A 22,829-nucleotide genomic window follows, 5' to 3' on the forward strand; every position below is an offset into this window, starting at 1 on the left:
GTTTGCTGTCGGTTTATAGTTTATTGTGGTATTATTTTATAGTTTATAGTTTTTATTCTTATAGTTTATAGTTTATAATAATAATAAAAATAAATAATAATAATGATGATGATCATGATGATGATGATGATGATGATTGCTGTTGTATTGTTTATTAATTTATTAGTTTGATGTTATAGTTAAAGTTAATTAATTAATTAATAGTTAATAATTATAGTTTAATTATGATGATTATTTTCTTATTATTATTTTTTGTTGTTATTATTGTTTTTTATTTAGATTTAGATATTATTAGTTTACTATTTTTTATTATTTTTTATTATTGTTTATTATTGTTTAGATATAATAATAATATCTAACTAATTAGTTTATATAATTATATAATATAATAATAATAATAATGATAATGATAATAATGATGATGATGATGATTACTGTTGTATTGTTTATTAGTTTATTTATTGTTAGATTATAATTTACAATTTATTGTGGTCTTATTTTATTTAGATTAGATTAAGATAAGATTTGGATTAGATATTGTTTTATTAGTTTATTGTTATCTAATTAGTTTATAGATATAGATATAGAAGATTAGATTAGATAGATATAGATATTAGTTTATTGTTTTTGTTATCTTAGTTTATTGTTGTTATTATCTTACTGATAAACGTTTTAGGATATGTGGATAGAACTATCCTTTGCCTCATTGATTGCAATTCGCAGGGCATTATTCAACTTAGAAAGCTATTGTTAATTATATTACTATTTACTTATTCGTGGTCGTGACTTTCACTATTGAGAGGTACAACTATCCTTCAGATCAACTCATTGCGATTTCTGGGGTTGGCATGGATGTGGTAACCCTTCATGGCATTAAAAATTTGTTATTGACATTTTTAAACTTAGGAGATTGTTTAGTGTGTGAATTATAGTTTCAGTGGTAGGGGTGGGACATGATTTTCTAAGAAAGGATATTGTGTGGTGTGCACCATGCAATGTTAGGTGCACCACCTAAAATACCAACTCTCTGGTCATTGTGGCGTTAGCTTTGATCCTTGACTTTTGTCATTATGCAAGGGGGGTTTTACATCATAAAATGGATACATCCATTGTGACAAAAAGCCTAATCTCTCAACTGGGGAGCCATGAGAATTTGCACTCAGGCATGTTCGTCGTGCACTCAGGCATGTTGGAGGATATGAAAGTTTTGTTAGTTTTTTGAGAGTCGTTCATCGCTTGGATGGGCTTGAGAAGCAAGTAAAGGCACTATTTCGACATCAAAGGTATTTGATTTCTCTTGGTGAGAGCATTGATAGCCTTCTACAGAGGATTGAGAGAATTTTGGAGGAGAAATACGAAGGAAACCTTTGTGATGGGGTGAGGATATAGGATGAGTTGGAAGAAATCAAGGTTTACATGGGCGAGATATATGACCATGTCCGAAAGTATTGGATCCTTGGATGATCATGATGAGAAGATGAAAGATCTTATAGACAGTGCTGGTCGTATAGAGGATGACATATGTGAGTTAATTGCTCACAAGAATGAAAATGTTTCCCTTGATGTGCAACTTACTTCTTTGAAAGTTTCCCTTAATAGGTTTTCGGCAATGTTAACCTAGATGAATCACCATGTGGGTTCATTCCCTTTCACTCGAGAGCATTGCCCTTGATGTGCAATTTGCTTCTTTCAATGTTTATCTAGATAGGTTTTTAGCAATGTTAACTTGGATGAGTCGCCGCTGCATAAGCACATCCTTGAAAATCTCCATTTTGATGATGATTGTCTATCTCTTCCAAATTGAAAATCGCCACATACTTGATATATATAATCTTTGCAAGACTTTTTAAATGAGTGGTGTAAAGACTTTTTAAATTGATGAAAAACTCCATTTTAATAAACATTGTCTATCTCTTCCAAATTATTAAGATTTTTTTATTTTTGATCTCATTTTGATAGTTTATATTTTCATATTTTCACCTTGGTATGCATTCATCTTCGAGCATTGAACATCTTTGGATCTTTAACACATTCGAGCCTTTGCCAAGACCTATGTATGGATCTAGACGAATGAACATCCATTAGTAGGGCTTGCAGAGAGAGAGAGAGAGAGAGAGAGAGAGAGAGAGAGAGAGAGAGAGAGAGAGAGAGAGAGAGAGAGAGAGAGAGAGAGAGAGAGAGAGAGAGAGAGAGAGAGAGCACTGTGTATGTGTGTGCTCATGCATGATTATTTACACATGTTCGTGCATGACTGTTCTCCTGGCTTCGAGTCCAACACACTTTCGATTTAGGTTTTTAGTTGGAAATGTGTTTGTCTTCAATGGCTTTGAGATTTCTCTATTGGGACTCTTATACTCTATGGAAAGTTTCGTGCAGTCATCATGGAACAAAGCAAAGCTATGGACGATGTTCCAGACATAGTGCATTCGACTCCATTGAATGCAATTGATTTGGTTGAATCAAAGAAAGCAGCGACAACATCATCTCTTCGACACTTGCCTGCTTGGAGTCGTTCGCATGGGTATGGGAGATAGTTATTATTCTAATAATTGTATTTTCACCAAGGTATTTTGTTTTTTTTTGGGAGATCGTCATTTGTGTATTTTGTTACAGCCAAAATGTGGAGTTTAATAGAGTGAATAATGTCAATGTGCGAAAGATGAAAGAAGTGGCGAGGCAACATGGAGGGCATGTTAGTAAATCCACAAGGACATCAACGATCCGAAGAAACACAAAGGCTGCTTCAAGCTCTTTGGAGTTTAAACGCCTCGAGACGAAGATGAATGAGTTGATGGAATTGCAAACAAGTTTATCCACACGTGTCGATCATGCACTTGCTATTTACTCTGCAGAGTTGCATGAACAAGCTAAGGGTTTGTATGGTGTTGTGTGCGAGACAAAGCACACCCAGAGTGTTCTTCAACAAGTCTCGAGTGGTTTGGGTGGTGAAGTGAGGGAACTTTCAACAATTGTCTCTGAGACAAGTAGGTTGATGAATTTGTTGTTGAATGATATGTGGGCATCGTTTTGGGGACATGGAGATGACCGCGAGCCTATGATTTGCCAGAGGGGTTGTCGACTACCGTTTTTGCAGTTCCAAATGAATGTTAATAGGTTCAATGCCTTGCTACAACAATTGAGTCGTCAAATGAACGGTCCCAATTGAGAAGGATTTGCTTGGCTGAGGCTTATGATCTATTATCGTCTCGCTTATATCTTGCTTGGAAGTGCTTGGATCAATGTTTTTTTTGTAATGATGCGTGCTTCCTTTTTGTGAAGCTTATATTGGTTTTAATGTAACGATGTGATACCTCTTTCTTGAGGTTTGATCTGCATAAAGAATTCTATGGTCTACTTGCAATATTCTCTCTCTCTCTCTCTCTCTCTCTCTCTCTCTCTCTCTCTCTCTCTCTCTCTCTCTCTCTCTCCAGTGTTTGGTTCAATTTATTGGGGGTGATGCATTCTTCTCTCTTTTAAAGAGTTTGTAAACATTGATCTATATCTATAGTTTATTTATAGATATAATTATTATGTCTTGCAATCTAGAGAGAAAACTTCATCGATTTTTGCAATGTAGTACGTATCAAAGAGTAATATTTTTTGTAAAATATGTTTCAATGTCTAGGAACTTGCTATGGATTGGAATAAGATTGTGCATTCTCTCTTTTCAAGAGTTTGTAAATATTAAGTACATTTTTATTTTTAAGTATATTTTCTTGCAATCTATAGAAACACTTATTATGTCTTGCAATCTATAGAGAATAGTTCATTGATTTAAAAATCCTAACGTTTTATAGTTTATTGTGCATTCATGTTGAAGAGTGATGTTTGGGTTTCAGTTATAGGTTGGGGGATTGTGTGCCAGTTGGATATAGCTTTTTTTTTTGTCTTTGGGTTAGATATATCTAATTGTATAAAATATATAAAAATATATGATGATTCTAATTTTGACTACTATTGTTCCTTGCACGTAGGAGCATTGTGCTGATTTAAATTGTCGTAGTATTTTTTGGATTATGTGATTCTAGATTGATTCTACTTTTAAGTCTTTTTGAAAATACTAATCCCAATCAAGTCTCTCCTTGAAAGAATGCATGTTTTCTCTTGATGTGCAGGCTTTGTGAGAATCCAAACAATATGGGATTAAATAATCAGAGAACTAGCAGGGATTATGTGTTGTGTATTCATAGGCGTAGACTCAACTCTACACGATATAGACGACAACAAATTGCTAGGCTTAGGGCTTAAATGGCAAGACATGGCCGGAGGGGGTATATAGTTGAGTGCCGGAATGCTTCGCAAGGAGGGCCTCTAAATCATGATAGCTTGATTCGTGAGAGACTTCACAGCTTGATTGAGCAGCAATTTGCTAATGATTATAATTGTGATGCTGAAAATCACCAAAACTTAGGAAATGCTGTGATTAATGAGTCACGTGTCAATAATGCACCAACCTTTAGTGCTCGAAATGGAGGTTTTTGCTCCATTTTACATTCTTTGCCTCTAATGGATATTCATCCTGCAACTATAATATTGCTATTTCAAGACCCGATTGTGCATTCCATGGGGAGTCTTTTTGAGATGTGTGAGCGATGTTCAGCTAAATTGTGGAGATGTGAGGCTCAAGTACAGGGGTCAGTTTTGTTTGGTAAACATTGTTGTCGAAATGGAAAAGTAATGTTGCCACAGTTGCAATATCCACCACAACTATTGCATGGTTTGTTGCATGGTATGCATCCTCAAAGCAGAGTATTTAAAAATAATATACGAGCATATAATAGTGCTCTTGCATTTGTGTCGCTTGGTGCCAATATTGATGAGCTTTTGCCTGTTGTGGGAAATTCTTATACCTTTAGAGTGCATGGCTCCATTTATCATCGTATAGGCTCTTTGATTCCTAATGTGCAACGACAGGAAAGGCCAAGATTTGCACAACTTTATGTTTATGATGCTGAGCATGAGTTATCTAATCGGTTGGATGTTATGCCTAATTTATTGCCAAACTTGCTTGGGGAGCTTCAGTCTATGATGTATCAACACAATGCATATGCACAAGCTTTTAGATCCGTGGGTATGCAATTGCAAAACAATCCCTTGCATGATTTGAGAATGACTATTTTTGGGGTTCAACATGCTAATAGACAATACTCAGCTCCAGTGGCAACTAGGTTGCGGCTATCATGCCAGCACAAGGCGATGAGAATACTCTTGATCGTCGAGACATACATGTTTATAGTCGGGATGGACGATGTATTGCTATTTCAAACTTGCATAGGGCATATATGCCAATGCTATACGTCCTTCTTTTTCCTATGGGTGATGATGGTTGGCATGTAAAGGTACCTTATAGTGGTGTTAATGTTCCAATTAATATACATGGATTATCTAATAAGGACTGTGTTACTCAGATGCAATTTTATGCATTTCGACTACAAGTGCGTGAGGACACTGAGGTGTGCATGTTGCGGGGTGGCCGATTGTTGCAACAATTTCTTGTTGATGCTTATTGTAGTATAGAGCAATGTAGGTTAGCTTGGTGTCGTCAAAATCAATCAGTTTTACACTCGAAAGTTTATAAGGGCTTAGCAGATATGGTGGGAGTGATGGATGATGGGCCGATGGGGATTATTGGTGCCTCTATTGGTAAAAGGGTGGTTTTGCCATCTTCTTTTACTGGTGGGCCAAGACACATGTATCAGTTGTATCAGGATGCCATGGCTATAGTGCGAAGTAAGGGAAAACCCGATATGTTTATAACGATGACATGTAATCCAAAGTGGTTAGAGATAACTAATGCTTTGTTGCCTGGACAGACTGCTTGGGTATTCCATAAAAAACATGCTGATATGATGCATACATTGTTGAAAAGGAATCTGTTTGGAAATGTTGCAGGCTATGTTAGTGTGATTGAGTTTCAAAAGCGGGGGCTACCACATTCTCATACTTTGCTAATTTTGGAGCACCCTTTTAAACCCTATGAAGCATGCCATTATGATAGATTTGTTTGTGCTGAGTTACCTGATAGAGAAAAGTTTTCAGCTTTGTTTGAAACTATCTCAAAATGCAATGTCCATGGTCGTTGCGGTGTAATGAATCCCAAGAGCCCTTGCATGCACAATGGTCGATGCACTAAAAAATTCCCTCGGAGGTTTGTGAATGTAACAACTGTTGATAGCTCTGGCTATCCTGTTTATAGAAGACGAGATGATGGAAAGACAGTCACAATAAAGGGTAATACTATTGATAATCGATGGATTGTTCCATACAATCCGTACTTGAGTAAAAAATACAATGCACATATAAATGTTGAGGTATGCTCAACGGTGGCAGCTGTCAAGTATTTGTATAAGTATATATACAAGGGACATGATCGTGCAACGATTAAATTTTCTGTTGGAAACTCAGGGTTAAATGGTACGACCTTTCGTGAAGTAGATGAGATCGAGAGTTATTTAGATGCACGGTATGTTTTTGCTTCGGAAGCGTGTTGGCGAATATATGACTATGCATTGCACAATGAGAAGCCTGATATACAGCGGTTGCAGGTGCACTTACCTGGTGAGAATTATGTGGTGTTTCAAGATACATACAATATATCAGATGTTATGCAGAATGAAGATATCAGGAAAACTACTCTTACGGAATGGTTTGCATGTAATCGTATTTATCTAGAGGCTCGAGCTATTCGGTATCAAGACTTCCTGGTGTATTGGGTGTGGAATGCACAACGAAAGGTATGGACGAAGAGAAAGCGTGGAAATACATGTGGTCGAATATACTTTGTGCCACCCACATCTGGTGAGCGTTATTACTTGCGAATGCTCTTGACAGTGTCTCGAGGATGTATGTCTTTTGATGATTTGCGTACTGTTGGCAACGTGGTGTACAACACCTTTAAGGAAGCCTGCATTGCAAAGGGCATGTTAGAAGGTGATGATGAGTGTGTTGTGTGCTTGGAAGAGACTGCATCTGTACAAGTTGGTGCCCAGTTGCGTGCTTTGTTTGCTGCAATCTTGGTCTTCTGTGAGCTTGCACAGCCTAGTCAGCTTTGGGATAGGTTTATGTCACCAATGGTGGAGGATATTTTGTATAAGTTACAACTAGAGCATGTGCATATATCTTTTGCAGTTCTACAACAAGAGGCATCAAAGAGGGCTTTATTGCATCTTCAGGATATTTTGCGACAACATGGGCGAAGATTGTCTGACTTTTATGGATTGCCAGAACCTCATCGAACAGATTCTCAGTTGTGTGCTAATCCTCTTTTAGAAGATGAATATGCATATGATATACTGGAGCAACATAGAGTTTGTGTTTGTATGGAGGCAATGTTGAATGATGGACAGAAGGTTGCATATAATGCAGTTATAGGTGCCATTGGTGGAAACTTTGGGGATTTTTTTTTTAAATGGTCCCGGTGGGTCTGGAAAGACATTTCTTTACAAGTGTTTGCTTGCTAGGTTGCGCAGTGATGGTCATATAGCATTGGCAATGGCATCATCTGGCATTGCTACTTTGCTTTTGCAGGGCGGTCGTACTGCTCACTCGAGATTTAAAATTCCATTGGATTTATGTAATCGATCCACCTGTAATATTCCTATTCAGAGCGATCTTGCTCAACTGTTTAGGCAGTCGAGCCTTATTTTATGGAATGAGGCTCCCATGATGCACAGGTTTGCATTTGAAGCTGTTGATAGAACTTTAAGAGATATTATGAGCTGTGATAAACCATTTGGTGAAAAGGTTACTTTGCTTGGGGGTGATTTTAGGCAAATTTTGCCCGTCGTGATGAAGGGCTCCCGTGAAGATATTGCTAATGCGGCACTATGTTGCTCTCATTTATGGCAGTATGTTAAGGTACTAAGGTTGTATGAGAATATGAGGATGTCAACTGCTAGTGGTGTAATGGATAATGGATTTGTTGGTTGGATTCAAGGGATAGGGGATGGAGTGGGTATTATGGAGAATTGTGATAAGTTACATATTCCATCTAGCATGGTATTGAAAGGGTGCTCTATTGAAACCTTGGTTAATAGTATGTACGGTGAAGTATCCGCGGTGAGAGACTTTGGGGCATATTTTGGTGAGCGTGCTATACTTGTAGCGTGGAATACAGAGGTGGCTTCTTTGAATCATTGTGCATTGCAATCGATGCCAGGAGAAGTTATACAGTACTATAGTGCGGATTCAATTGCAGAGACGGGTGATAGCTCATTTTTATACTCTGTAGAGTATTTAAATACACTGGATCTTGGAGGTGGATTTCCTCCCCATCTATTGTTGCTAAAGATGAATGCACCTATTATTCTGCTTAGGAACTTAAATCTAGCAAAAGGTTTGTGTAATGGTACACGGTTGATGTGTAAGGCATTCAATAAAAAGGTGATAGATGCTGAAATAATAACAGGGACAAATGTAGGGGAACGAGTTTTTATTCCTAGGATCACTTTTATTCCTAGCACCTTGCAATTTCCGTTTGCTATGAGGTGGAGGCAATTTCCTATTCGATTGGCCTTTGCTATGACGATCAATAAGTCGCAAGGCCAGACATTGTCTATTGTTGGTCTTTACTTAAAGACACCAGTATTTACACATGGACAGTTGTATGTTGCATTTTCAAGGGTGAAATCCTCATGCGGTATGAGGGTGTTATTGGATGAGGATGGAAGCACTGTGAATGTCACGACGAACATTGTGTACAAGGAGGTACTTCAGAAGATGCAATGAGGTGCATTGCTTTTTTGCAAAGATGCATACAGAGATGAATTTTTTGGAGAGTGGAAGATATGCTTGCATTTTTTTAGAGATGTATCTATTGAATTTTGATGGCTTTGTAGTCCTTGCTTGGTGTGTAGGTGAAATAGCCTCGAAGCTGTATTCGGTTGGCATATACTCGATGGTAATTGAGTATATATTCCCTACAATGTATATAAGTGTTTGCTTGACTTTTGCAGATGCCTACTCCAAGCCGGGGTTATTATCCAGCTTCTGAGTATCAGAAGGAACTGCAGTGTAACTTGCGTGCAGTGACAACAGATGATATTATAAGAAGAACGCTTGCAAGGGTCATTAAGTGTTTGTATGATGATGTCAACATAGAGATTTTACTTCTAGTCTTTATTGAGGTGGTGCATTGTGGGTATACTCAGTGCTTTCGAGTGCATATGGGTGAAGCTGAGCAGGACAAGAGGTTTCGGCGATCTCACATTGATAGAATACCGAGGGGGTGGCCGGCGTATGAATTTAAGGACCTCAGTTGTTTTGTGACGCTACATCAAGTTGTGACAATGCCTACCAAGTGGTTTGCAAGTGTTAAGCCAGGTATTGTTATTTCAATGTTAAGTGATCTTTGTCAACTGTTGGATGTGCTCATATTTACATTGTGAGCTTTTAAAATTTTAGGCGTAAGAAAGAGAGGAAAGACTATCGTGTCCCCTGTACCATCACCGGGACGAAGAGTGGCAATGGGACTTGCTTCTCCTGAGCATGTTGTGTTGAAGAATGGAAATTTTCCCAGTGATTTCTCAAAGAAAAAAAAGCTTCATTTTGGTTAGGCCCGATGAAAAGTTTCAACATCTTTGTAGCATTTGGATGTAGATGTATCTATATCTATTTATCATAGGTGTAATCAAGAAGTGGTACTTCGTGGTTTATTGATACTTGGATTTATGGTACAAAGTTTTCGGCTCTGGAGCAAGGTTTGGCACATATATCTTTTATTTGTGGTTCGTTTCACTGTAGGAATGTTATTTCTCATTGTAATATCCAAGGATACAAGTTGTTTCTAATTGTTGTGCAGAGCAAGTATAGATACAAGTCTATAAGTTTGGTGCATGGTCATTGCGTGTATATATGAGTCTATGTACTCCTTGATGCAAATGCATATTTGGCCTTTTATACATGTGTGTAAGAGAGAGAGAGAGAGAGAGTGATTGAGTGAGTGTGGATATAGAGGGGGGAGGTATAAATGGGATGAGAGATAGAGGGGTTGTGAGTAGAGGAGAGTAAAGCATGTGATGATGTTTTTGTGATAGCATTATCCACTGTGCGATAGGGAAGTGAAGCTGCCTTCGCATCCCGCTTTGCGGCGAAGCGGGATAACGTTCTTTGCGCGCGAAGCGTGCAAGGAACGCTAGTATTTATTAATTTACTCATCTTCTAGCGTTTCGAATTCGATGCTGTCACCTGTTGCTCAAATAACATTGGGATTTTTGAGGGACACTACTGTGACGCGGGAGGAGTCCATATTGATGATGTCCAAAAGTCATTCGATAAACATGAAGGCATTAAATATTGATGACCGTTTGGGGGCGAATCGATAATAACCAACGTTACGACTCACGAAAAAGGTTCAAATACAAAAATTGATGCTGAAGGCAGACAGCCGACAAATGTTGGTTTGAACGCTTGCCTAACTTGCCTACACAAACCAACAAAACAGAGCCGTCATCTCGAGAAATGAGAGAGATATACAAATGATTCATCAAGCATTGTCTCTCCCCCTCTCTCTTCTGCAACCTCGGCTCACTCAAATCTCGCATTTGAAACATGGTGCCGTTGCGAGAGTCGGACAGAAGAGAAGATGGCTATGGCGACGGCTCTCCTTGCCATTATTGACCTGTCATGCCTCGCCTCGACTATCATGTGATTGAGTGTGCGCACATGGAAGCTCCTACATTCTCGGACACTGTTAGGAAGGTGAGCTTCCATCGCTCCAATAATGTCGCCGTGCTAACTGCCGCTTGCTTTGATATGTGCTATTCTTTTTATGATTTTAACGGTCTTGCAGGTGGATCAAGCGGTAGCTCGCTTGGAAGAGCTGCAAGGGATATTGTTGCAGGGAAGGAGAAATCATGCTCTGCAGCAGTATAACAGCAGCAGAGGCACTGTAGTTCCGTCAAGTCTCAATGGCAGCAACTCTAATTACTGTAACCGTGATGCAGCTGCGAGAGCTTCGAGGTACTGGTCGAATAGCGCCAAGAGCGTGCTGCATTTTCCATTTAGTGGGATTGTTGTGGGATTAAGGATTTGATTGGCGCCTAAATGGTGGATTGTTTAGGCGTCATGCGCCTGGATCGGTAGTGGAGGCCGGGAAATGGCGGAGCGGGGCGGCCCCAGGCCGAACAGGAGAAGGTGTTTGCGCTTATTTCCTGTTTCTGCGCCATTGCTATCACGCTAGCTTATTTATTTGCTGCTGTTTTAAATGAAGCAAAATTGTCATTGGCTGCAGAGTGGCGGCGCTGGTCGACGGCTGCGGCCTTAGCAGAAGGCGCGGTGACGGACGTCAGGGCAGCGGCAAAGGGCAATGCGGCTGGTCGGGCCAGCAGCAAGGGACCAAAAACCAACAGGAAGCCGACACGTGGGCAGGAGACAGCGCTGTCGCCGCCGTCGTCCGCCGCTTCCCGAATTACCGGGCGGGCCCGCCGCCAAGCGGGCGACGCGTCATCCACCGCGTCCACGGGCTCGTCCCGAGCGGTCGTTCCCGCGCCGCCTGCCCCGCCCAAGCCCTTCCTCGTGGACACCCGCCCGCAACCCAACCGTCCCTGGCGCTTCTCCGCCCCGGTCGCTTCCCCTTCTCCCACCACCACCGCTACCACTACCACCACGAGCACCCCAGCCGCAGCCGCTGCCTCTTCCTCCGCCGCCACCGCCTCCACCCGCAGGACCCCGCCCTTGCAGCAGCTCCCCCGTAATCTCAGCCGCCTGTCGTCACCGAGTGTGCCGAATCTTCGGCCACCCTACTGCTCGTCGTCACCGGCCTCAGGCGACTGCTGCAATAAAGAAAACGAGGAGCTCAAGAGTCCCCTCATCCCACCTGCGATCAAAACGAAATTAGCAAAGACAAAGAGCCCCTCCAACAAACCGCAGCCCTGGTTCGCGCGCCGCTTCTCCCTCCCCATCTCTCCCTCCACCAAATCCACCTGCGCGGCCCTCTCTCTCCTCTCCCGGCAGCTCCCGGCCGGCAGCTCCCCTCAGAAGCCCCTCCCTTCCCTCATCACCCGGCTGCCCACTCGGAAGAAGAAGCCCTTCCAGTACACCAAATCGCCGGATGCAGACACATTAGCAGCGGCTCCGGACAAAACAGGCGCAGCCATGCCGCCTCTGCCGCTTCCGCCAGCCCTCCGAGACGTCGTTACGTCAAAGAAAACAGACGCTGCATTGGGCGCGGCCCAAAAACCGGGCCACAAGCCCGGCCATCGGCGATCATTAAGCTGCCCTCGCCAGCGTTCTCTGCTGCAGCCCTTGGACGGGATATTGAATCGTCAGCCAGTACACGATCGTCGCGAACCCGGCTGCTTAATGTCGTGCTCTTGCGGATTGGCCAGCAAGATAACTAAGCCGCTTTCGTGTGAATTAGACAGCTGTGCTGCTGCTGGTCGAGCCTTCTCTGGCTGCTCCTCCTCCATGATCCACAGCTTCTGGCCTCCTGCCGCCTTGAAGCGGAGCTGGTCCTTCAGCCATGATCGCAATGATAGCAATCTCACGGTGACAGGTTAGTTTCTCCTAACCCTTCTCCTTTGTGACATTCTGCATTACAGTATATTGCCTGAAGTATCGTCATCTGAGCCAAGCATCTCGAGTTAAGCTCAGGCTAACATGTGTTATTATAGGTCAAGTATTCCATGGTATGGGATTGCGACATTCTCTATAACAGTGAATTGTCTCAAGTATCTTCATCTAAGCCAAGCATCTCGAGTTAAGGCCAGCTTAATATATTAACATAGTAGGTTAAGTACTTCATGGTATGCCATGTTAAGAATATGTGTAACATAGGTTAAATGCTCCACGATATGCAATTGTCCCTTCTCTGAGAGGAAAGACATGCGGCAAACTATCCCAAGCATGAATTTGTATTCCGTGATTTCCGTCAATGGGTGAAAAGACTTGAACAATCATTGCACCTCGTCCCCTTATTGGACCATGCACTACCATTCTGCCAACGAAACACCGTGAGCAATTTGTTGTATCCTTTCATATAATTCTGGGTCTATTAAGAGCGGATCATGCACGCTTATTGTGTGCAGGACCTGACTTCTTCCGGCACTTCAAGGATTCTGCGCACCAGGATAACAAGGATTCAAGCTCTCAAGTTTATCGAGCCGATTCTTTCACACGTCGAGCCTGCAAAGAAAGCCGAAAATTTTATCATGTTTAGCTCACTCATCTATCCTACTCTTATCATGTATGTATAACGTGGTGAGCACGTGGAAGTGCTCATTTGTAGAAAGTCTTGGATGGAATACGACAACGTCCATAATGAAAATTACATTCTTTCGTAACAATAACGGACAGTGACGTAATGCCTTAGAGCTTCCTTCGCTCAAATGTTTTGATTGCTTACTTCCATCTAATATAAGCTTTACGTAGCCTTTTCCATAGAACAGCTTTGCAATAGCGTGCCTTTTGCCAAGTGGGATAGAAAATCCTACCCTCTCTGAGACGTAAAGCAGTTCGTGAACACTCGAATCAAGCCTTTAATGAGCCTTGAACCATGTGACACAAGGGTGAGGAAAAGCCACTCTCGCAAGCCCTTGAAGATGATGCCCACGAGTACGAGTCACAGTTTTCCTCTCGCAAGGCCTGTCCGTTTAATCATGGAACGATGGGTCGGTTGGCTGCTTACGTTATTAAGCTACAAAGGTACTGACGGTCACCAAGGTTGCCCTAATTTCTCGAGTTGTTTTTGTGTGCATGCCCTAATTTCTCTACAAGGATTGCTGATATATTATACATAAATATATCAGCAATCCCTGTAGAGATGCCAGCAATGTCTCAAGTGTATGACTTATAAGTATATTAGAAAATATTGATTTTTGAGATTACATGAAGATCATATACCTTAGTGGCAACATTTACCTAAAGAGCATTTAGTCTAATTTGAAATGTTTTGAAGCTACGAGCTACTTCTAGGCTCTAAAGTGCTTTGGTATTTCCAATCCACCAGTTGTAAAGCTGAATGAAATCTTCCCTCTCCGAAGGTCCATTGTAGATAGACATTTCAATTACTCCAAGATTTCCTTTTGTCAACTTCCTCTAGCCAAGGTTTTTGTTTCTTTGAAACCAAGTGTTTTAAAAAAATGTGACCTTATGTTAGGTTAAAAAATAGAAAGGAGCCTATAGCTAGCTAGCCTTCCTTTTCCTTAGTCCTTTAAGTACCATCGAAACATCTACTTTGCATTTGGCAAAGTCCACATACAAAACTTCAAGAATCAAAGATATTGGTGTTCCTTAGGTTCCATACATACTTTACTATGATGGCTTTGATGGCATCCCTGGCTTAGCAATAGTGGCATTCAGCTTGCCCAATTTGCCAAAGAGAACCCCTTTGTAGTCTCTATCTTCCCATAAAACTAGCTTCTTCTAGAGGAGATGTTGAATTGTCTCCATATGCCTTTTTGCATGCCCACATAGAGGCGAGTACTTTATCAACTCAGCCAATCTCTCCTTCGTTGGCCATTTATTCATAATGGTCTTCTAGATGACTAGAGCAAAGTGTTTTCCCATCCCATCTATCTCTCACATGTGTAAGCCGATCCCCTTTGTAGTCTCTATCTTCCCATAAAACTAGCTTCTTCTAGAGGAGATGTTGAATTGTCTCCACATGCCTTTTTGCATGCCCACATACAGGCGAGTACTTTGTCAACTCGGCCAATCTCTCCTTCATTGGCCATTTATTCATAATGGTCTTCTAGAGGACTAGAACAAAGTGTTTTCCCATCCCATCTATCTCTCACATGTGTAAGCCGATCCTTTCACCTCTACACTTTGAAGTACTTTGATATTTCTAATTGATCTGTTATAGGACATAACAAAATCTTCCCTCTCATTAAAGTCCACTGACCATCTCCTCATTATGTGATCCATGCTTTCTAGCAAACCTTTTTGTTTCTTTAAAATCAAGTGTTTTCTCATTCCATGCATCTCTCACCCTTGTAAGCTAGTCCTTTTAATTCTAAGATTCAATGTGTCATTGCACTTCTAGGCTCCAAAGAACTTTGGTCCTAATTCACATGTTGTAAGGCTTACCAAAACTTTCCTTTCCTTGAGATCCATTTTAGGCCTACCATTTCAAATGCTCCAAAATTTGGTGTTTTTTTGTCACTTGCATTTAAAGTAGTAGGCTGACCTTTAATTCTAAGATTCAATGTGTCATTGCACTTCTAGGCTCCAAAGAACTTTGGTCCTAATTCACATGTTGTAAGGCTTACCATAACTTCCCTTTCCTTGAGATCCATTTTAGGCCTACCATTTCAAATGCTCCAAAATTTGGTGTTTTTTTTATCACTTGCATTTAAAGTAGTAGGCCGACTATCCTTCTTCTAGCTACCTCCTGTAGTCAGCTTTCCCTAGCCATCTCCTCAATATCCCGTCCATGTTCTCTAGCCAAATGTTCTTTCATCCATACATCTCTCATGTGTGTAAGCGAGTCCTTTCACCTCTAGGCTTTGAAGTGCTTTGGTATTATAGGGCTTAACAAAGTCTTCCCTCTTCTCAACATCCATTGTAGGCTTACCTTCCTTCAAAAATTGACCTTTTGTTTTGATTACTTGCATTCAATGTGGCATCCTCCTTGTGGTTGCCTCTTCTAGTCAAGTTTCCCTAGCCATCTCTTTATTGTCTAGTCCATGTTTCTCTAGCCAAGATTTTTGTTTCTTTAAAATCAAGTGACCATGTTTTCTCCTCACTGTCTAATCCATGTTTTCTAGCAAACTTTTTTTTAAAAAAAATCAAGTGTTTTGTCATTGCACGTATCTCTCACCCTTGTAAGCTAATCGCACTTCTAGGCTCCAAAGAACTTTGGTCCTTCTAATTCACATGTTGTAAGATTTACCAAAATATTCAATTTCCTTGAGATCCATTTCAGGCTTACCATTTTAAATGCTCCAAAATTTGGTGTTTTTTTATCACTTGCATCCATGTTCTCTAGCAAATCAATATTTTTGTTTATTTAAAACCAAATTTCTTTCATCCATGCATCTCTCACGTGTGTAAGTCAATTCTTTTACCTCTAGGCTTTGAAATGCTTTGGGGATTGTAGGGCTTAACAAAGTCTTCCCTCTTCTCAACATCCATTGTAAGCTTACATTCCTTCAAAATTAGACCATTTTTTTAAATTACTTGCATTCAATATAGTTGGCCAACCATCCTCCTTTTAGTTACCTCTTCTACTCAAGTTTCCCTAGCCATCTCCTTATTGTTTAGTCCATTTTTCTCTAGCCAAGCTTTTTGTTTCTTTAAAACCAAGTGTTTTTCATTCCATGCATCTCGCTCGCCCTTGCAAGCTAATCCTTTCACCTTTAGGCTTCAAAGTGTTTTGCTATTTTCAATCCACATATTGTAAGGCTTAAAAGAAGCTTCACTATTCTTATGTCTAATTTTAGGCTTCACATTTTGATGTTAGGAGGCATATTCTATGGTGGATTTCGTGAGGTTTTATGGTGGATTTTGTAAAATTATATTTATTTATTGGGGCTAGTCCACAAGGTGGATTTTTTGTGTGAAAAGGTGACGGGGACGCCTGTCCTTTTCGGGCGTCACATTAATTTAATGTGCAAGTGGGTGATTCCATAGCGTGTTAATTCGTAAAATACATATTTAAATTAATGGATGTTTATGAGTTTAGAGTGCGCACTCGTATTAAATTAAGGTTAGGACAGAGTTTCAACCTATTTATTTATTTTATAGCTGAAGATTGTTAGGTATTCACTTTTATCGATTTAATTTTATTATTTTCTAACAATTGTGAATGCTTTAATTGATGTGTAGAGCAAGCGATGGTGACACTGGAAAGCACTGGTGGGCAATAGCATGTCTTCAAGTTATTTAGAAAAAATTATCATTTTTTATGGACGCGCATCTTAGGCATGGTACTAATATTTATTTTGGCGCGCTTATTTATTGAAGCGCTTGACATATATTTATTATTTTATATACGCATGGACGCACGGTTTAAATATTCATTATTAAACATTATATTTGGGCATTGTCCGACTCTTGGGTCGTCCAATCGCTTTATTATTTATTTAGATAAAAGTAAACACAAAAGCTAAAGCATGCTAATTGTAAAATTGGGCTATTTTTTAGCTTGGAGATGAATAAATTATTAAATATATGCTTTGTGAAGTGCTCACACAAGGCATGGGGGGAGATTGTACCCAATTGGTCTTTTTGTCTCATGTCGTACAAGTCTATTCTCTTGAATTTAGAGCTTAAAATTGGGCTATTTTTTAGCTTGGAGATGAATAAATTATTAAATATATGCTTTGTGGAGTGCTCACACAAGGCATGGGGGGAGATTGTACCCAATTGGTCTTTTTGCCTCATGTCGTACAAGTCTATTCTCTTGAATTTGGAGCTTAAAGTAGAGTTCTTTGTTTTTGGGAACCTTTCGACGCTCACTACGTACGCATACAGCATCTGATTTGTGCACTAGTTGTATCAGAGCAAAGCTGAGATCAAGGGCTTCCAATCGCTTATCATCTCACGTGAAGGCAAAGCTCTTGGAACAAACGAGATCTACAGTCAATCTCACGACAATTCGTCAATACCAGCGTGTTCCTAGCAGTGAAAAACCCCATGCTACGTTGTTGGATCACGAATGACTAGTGTCTACTGGCAGAGGACCACCTGAAAAACTTCTTCATCAATACGTTTTTATTCTCAAAGCAGAGAAGAAAGATAAGTAAAATTTAAGCTAAAAAGCTTAACAAGCTTTATAGTAAAGCTTATTTTCTTAAAAAGTTCAGTGGCGACGACGTCAATACCTTCTTGACGGCATCAAATTCGTCAATGCTATCTTGACGTCCTGATTCCATACATTTCAATTACCAAGCTTGTTAATAAAGCTTAAAAATTTAAGCTTTCTAAAGCTTTAAAGTCAAATATTCTCTCTAGCGGTTATTCACATGGATTTCCTCAATAAATCAATCCAAAATTCGTTTCAACCTCCCTGCAAGACTCTGTTCATACCCATACTGTGACAAAGATAATTTCCATCAAGTAGATTGGTATACGCAGTCTTCATGGGCAAAGAATTTGTCGAAGAAGGATTTCAGCAACTTTCGTATCCGCAAAGAAAAAAGATCGCTAAAAGCCATTTAAAAAAAAAGAGCAAGCCTTGTAAACCCGACTTTGAGCTACGCTAATCCCTCTAACAAGATTTCAAGTGTGTGAGGTTATTTGAAAATTTACAGGATGGCTGATCAAAATATGGAAGATTTTATGGCCGAAGGTGATTTACCGGAACCAACGATGGAGTAAAAATTGGATTACGCTCATCCCGCTAATAAGATTTTGAGTGTGTGAGGTTGTTTAAAATTTTTACAGGATGACCGACCAAAATATGGAAGATTTTATGGTCGAAGGTGATTTACCGGAATCAACAATGGAGCAAAAATTGAACCTAATTATGATGTAGCTTTAAGAGGAATGAAGAGCATGTCAAACTTTGTAAGGTCAATTGGCTACTCTTCAACGATCTATTGCCAATCAAGATTGACCGCAACCTGAAGATGTTATACGGTGCATGATCGATACGACACTTGAAGCACAATCTATCCGGAAAGAAGCCAAGATAAGTAAAAGAAATTTCAAATTCGGTACTCTTGATGGGTTACACGACGAAAATACTGTTCTTACTTTTATCTGTCAATTTGATAATTATTTTCATGAAGAATAGTATGTCGAAAAAGACAAACTGAAGTGTGTCACTAATCATTTAGTGGATAGAGCATCGTTATGGTGGGCTGTTGTCTGCAAAAGCATTGATTGTCCTACTACTTAGGAGACTTTTCAAAAAAAAAAATTTGCAGAATTTTCTTCCACCTCAATTTCATGAAAAAGCAATCAAAGAGTGGGATCTTTTGTAACAAAGAGATCACAAGCATATTTCACAATATACCGAGCGTTTCTGGAACGCCTTATTGTAACTTCGAATGATCGAAGATGTACCTGAGGCGACCCATAAGCGCAAGTTTATGTCTGGTTTGCTTGGTCACTTCTAGGTGGAAGTAAAGATGTTCAAGCCAATGACTCTCGAGGATGCAATTTCCTTGGCCCATGATGCTGAAGACAAAATTCGAGGATGAGAGAAGTGACCACAACAATTCTCAAATAACAGTAACTTCGGTACAAAGCAATTCAATTCTAACTTTTAAAGATTCAATCAAAATTGCTTTGTTCCATCTTCATTCCGTAAATCTTGGACATAACCCCTTGCTTTACCATCAAACACAAATCCAAATCCTAAGCCATCTTTCCAGCCAAATCCCAACATTCCTAAACTTTTCGTTATTACCAATAATGTTTCTAAAGCCAAATCCATAGTCTGCTATAAGTGCCATCAACTTGGACATCTAGCAATGAATTGTAAATCCAAAAAATCAATTGTTCACATCAACTACTTAGAAGCGACTGAAGATGAAGACCATGAAAAAATGTCAGATTTCACAGAAGATAATGATGATATCGGTACTACTTCAGATACTTTACCAAGCGTACCAAATCTCTATTCTTTATTAATGATTAAATGCCTTGTGTATGGTAGAGAAAAGACTGTTTTATATGACGACGGGAGTACACACGATTTTATTTCTGTAAAATTGGTCAAATAATTGAATTACATACTATTTTGACTCATTATCGCATCAAGGTTGTATTCTTAAGCACTAGATACAATGAAACACAAGAAGTGCATGACTTAGAAATTAAATTGATGATTATGTCGAGTGTAAAAATTTCTTAGTTATACCTTTGCAATCTGCGTTCTTGGACACTAGATACAATGAAACACAAGAAGTGCATGACTTAGTTAAAATTGGTGATTATGTCGACCACATAAATTTCTTAGTTGTGCCTTTGCAATCTAGTGACATTATCTTAGGAATGCCTTGGCGTCATCAATATAATCCCGATATAGATTATTTCACACATTCAATGAAGATTCATTTTAATGAAAAATAAATCACATTGCATGGTATGCACACTCTTGATAATTTTTCATTACTTATTTATACACAAGCTAAACGTGCATTAAGAAAAGGTAGCAAATCCTACTTAATATGGGTGAATGAAATTGAAGTTAAAAGAAAATCAAATGCATCCTAGGCACACACAATTTCTTTCACAATTTAAAGACTGTTTTGCTGTTAACTTACCACTTGGTTTACCACCTACACGTCTGAAGGTCATAAAATAGACTTAATTCCAAGTTCACAACTGCCATGTAAAGCACCTTATCGACATAATCAAATTGAATAGAAAGAAACTCAAAACCAAGTTAAAGAATTGCTAACACGAGAACTCATTAGACCCAGTAGTTCTCCTTTAGGTGCACATGCCCTATTAGTTAAAAAGAAAAATAGCATCTATATGATGTGCATTGATTATCATGTCCTAAATAAGATCACTATCAAGAATAGATATCCGATCACTAGGGTAGACGATCTCATGGATAGACTATAAGGGGCTGTAATATTCAGCAAAATAGATCTTAAATTTGGATACCGTCAAGTATAACTAGATACATATGATATTTTTAAAATTGCATTTAGGACTTAATTTGGACATTATGAATTTCTTGTTATATCTTTTGGTTTAACTAATGCACCAGCCACATTCAGTCGTATGATGAATCGCATATTTTTGAACCATCAACATTGTGCCATTGTTTTCTTTGATGACATATTGGTTTTCCGTAAAAATGAGAATGAGTATTATGAACATTTATCCTTGGTATTCAACTTATTAAAAGAGAATCAATTATATGCTAACCCTAAAAAGAGTGAATTTTTTCAAATCCAAATTGAATACTTAGGATACATTGTTTCATCTGAATGTATTAAAGTTGATCTTAAAAAGATAGAAGCAATTTTGAATTGGCCAATACCTAAAAATGTGTATGAATTACGTTCTTTCTTAGGTCTTGCTAGCTTTTATAGAAAATTTGTGAGAAAATTTTCATTGCTTGCATTATCTTTGACAAAATTATTAAAGAAAGGTATTGTGTATCATTGATCTGAATATCAGCAAAAGTCTTTTGAATTACTGAAACATGCCTTAACACATGCTCCTGTATTGCAACTACCTGACTTTAATAGACCATTCTTCCTAGTAGTCACCGACGTTAGTGGATATGGAATATGAGCTATTCTTATGCAAGATTCACATCCCATAGCTTACTCTAGTTGCAAACTTAAACCCTTTAAACTTAAGTATTCTACCTATGATAAGGAATTTCTAGTTGTAGTAACCGCTTTACGACAATGGAAACACTATTTAATGGGATTTGAATTCATGATTAAAATTGACCAACAAAGTATCAAACGTCTCCTTAGCCAACCACAAATCTTTGACCGTCATATTAAATGGGCTACTTTTATTCAAAGTTTTCATCCACTTGTTCAATATAAATCCAACAAAGAAAATATTATTGTCGATGCCTTGAGTAGAAGACCAACTATTCATAATATCTCTGTGATATCTTTTAATTTCCTTATTCTTATGAAAGATACATATGATCAAGACCCTAGTTTTCAAGCTGGTTGGAATAAATTAATTGCATATAACTGGATTCCAATTGATTCATTATCTTATGGTGATAGATTTATGTTTTATGAGAAAAGGTTATGTGTAACTGTTTCATTTAGATCATTTGTGTTGCACGAAATTCATTGTCCCCCATATCAAGGCCATAGAGGTATTATTTTCACTTTACGCACATTGGTTGAAGATTTTTACTGACCACAGATGGAATCTAAATGTTTAATTTATCAAAGAGTCAAGCGACACCATGGTAAGCAATATGGTTTGTTAATGACTTTACCCACCATGGGAATATATTTCAATGGATTTTATTACTAGTTTGCTTAATACTCAGGCTAATCACGATATAATTTGGACTATTGTAGATCGGTTTAGCAAACATGCATATTTCATTTCATGTAAAAAAAATATTAACTGCATCTCAAGCTGCTCAATTGTTTTTTAAAACTATTTTCACTAACCATGGTTTGCCAAAAGTTATTATTTCTGATCGTGATTCTAGATTCTGCAATGATTTTTGGATTACTTAGTTTACTAATTTAGAAACAAAGATTGATTTTTTATCTGCATTTCATCTTGAAACAAATGGACAAATAGAAGCTACAAATAATACAATTTTAGATCTTTTACATGCATACAGAATTTCAAAACCACAAAAATTGAATACACACTTGCATATACTTTAGTTTGCATACAATAATACTCCACATACAGCTACATAGAGAGCACCTTTTGAAATCATTTATGGATATAGATTGTCCACACATATTACTTCATTGTCAAACAAAGTTAAAGCTGCTGATGATATTGTCAATATGCATGCTACTATGTTTGCTGAGGTCAAAGACATGATTGTGAAAGCCCAACAATCATATACAAAACAAGCTAATAAGAAAAGAAAAGCTATGAATTTCACAATTGATGATTATATTTCATTACACATTGAAAAGAGAAGATTACAAAGTGTTGAGAAAAAACACCCTGTTAGTTAGCTCTTAGATTTTGTGGACCTTTCAAAATCTTCACAAAATCAATGACAATGTCTTTAAATTAAAACTATCCCAACATTGGCAAGTCCACAATACTTTTCATATCAGTTTGTTACGACCTTTCAAAGGCCAATTACCTGTCCACCCTGTCTATGAAAATCCTCATTTGTTAGAAGAAGAAACTGAAATCCTTGAATCCGAAACCATTTTAGACACTGATTATATGACCACTAGAAATGGCCGTAGATATTCAAGATATTTGGTAAAGTTTAAAAATCATCCTGTTGAAGAGGCCCT

General features: G+C 38.8%; 1 protein-coding gene across 3 annotated transcripts; it reads left to right on the plus strand.

Annotated features, from left to right (window-relative positions):
* Window positions 1–10,383: 10,383 nt before the first annotated feature.
* On the plus strand, window positions 10,384–16,865 carry LOC148027239 (uncharacterized). 3 transcript variants are annotated; one of them, XM_087690605.1, is made up of 5 exons: window positions 10,384–10,698; window positions 10,790–10,959; window positions 11,060–11,133; window positions 11,231–12,493; window positions 16,768–16,865. In XM_087690605.1, exons 1-5 carry the CDS (start codon window positions 10,624–10,626, stop codon window positions 16,806–16,808), a joined length of 1,623 nt encoding a protein of 540 aa, XP_087546731.1. In that variant the 5' UTR covers window positions 10,384–10,623; the 3' UTR covers window positions 16,809–16,865. The 3 variants fall into 3 exon arrangements, with proteins under 3 accessions (XP_087546731.1, XP_087546728.1, XP_087546729.1); XM_087690602.1 differs by lacking the exon at window positions 16,768–16,865 and adding an exon at window positions 13,026–13,273; XM_087690603.1 differs by lacking the exon at window positions 16,768–16,865 and adding an exon at window positions 12,612–12,997.
* Window positions 16,866–22,829: the final 5,964 nt, after the last annotated feature.

Source organism: Lygodium microphyllum, chromosome 13 (genome assembly GCF_053477565.2).
Source record: "Lygodium microphyllum isolate KBCC chromosome 13, Lygodium_microphyllum_v1.1.10, whole genome shotgun sequence".
Taxonomy (NCBI): Eukaryota; Viridiplantae; Streptophyta; class Polypodiopsida; order Schizaeales; family Lygodiaceae; genus Lygodium; species Lygodium microphyllum.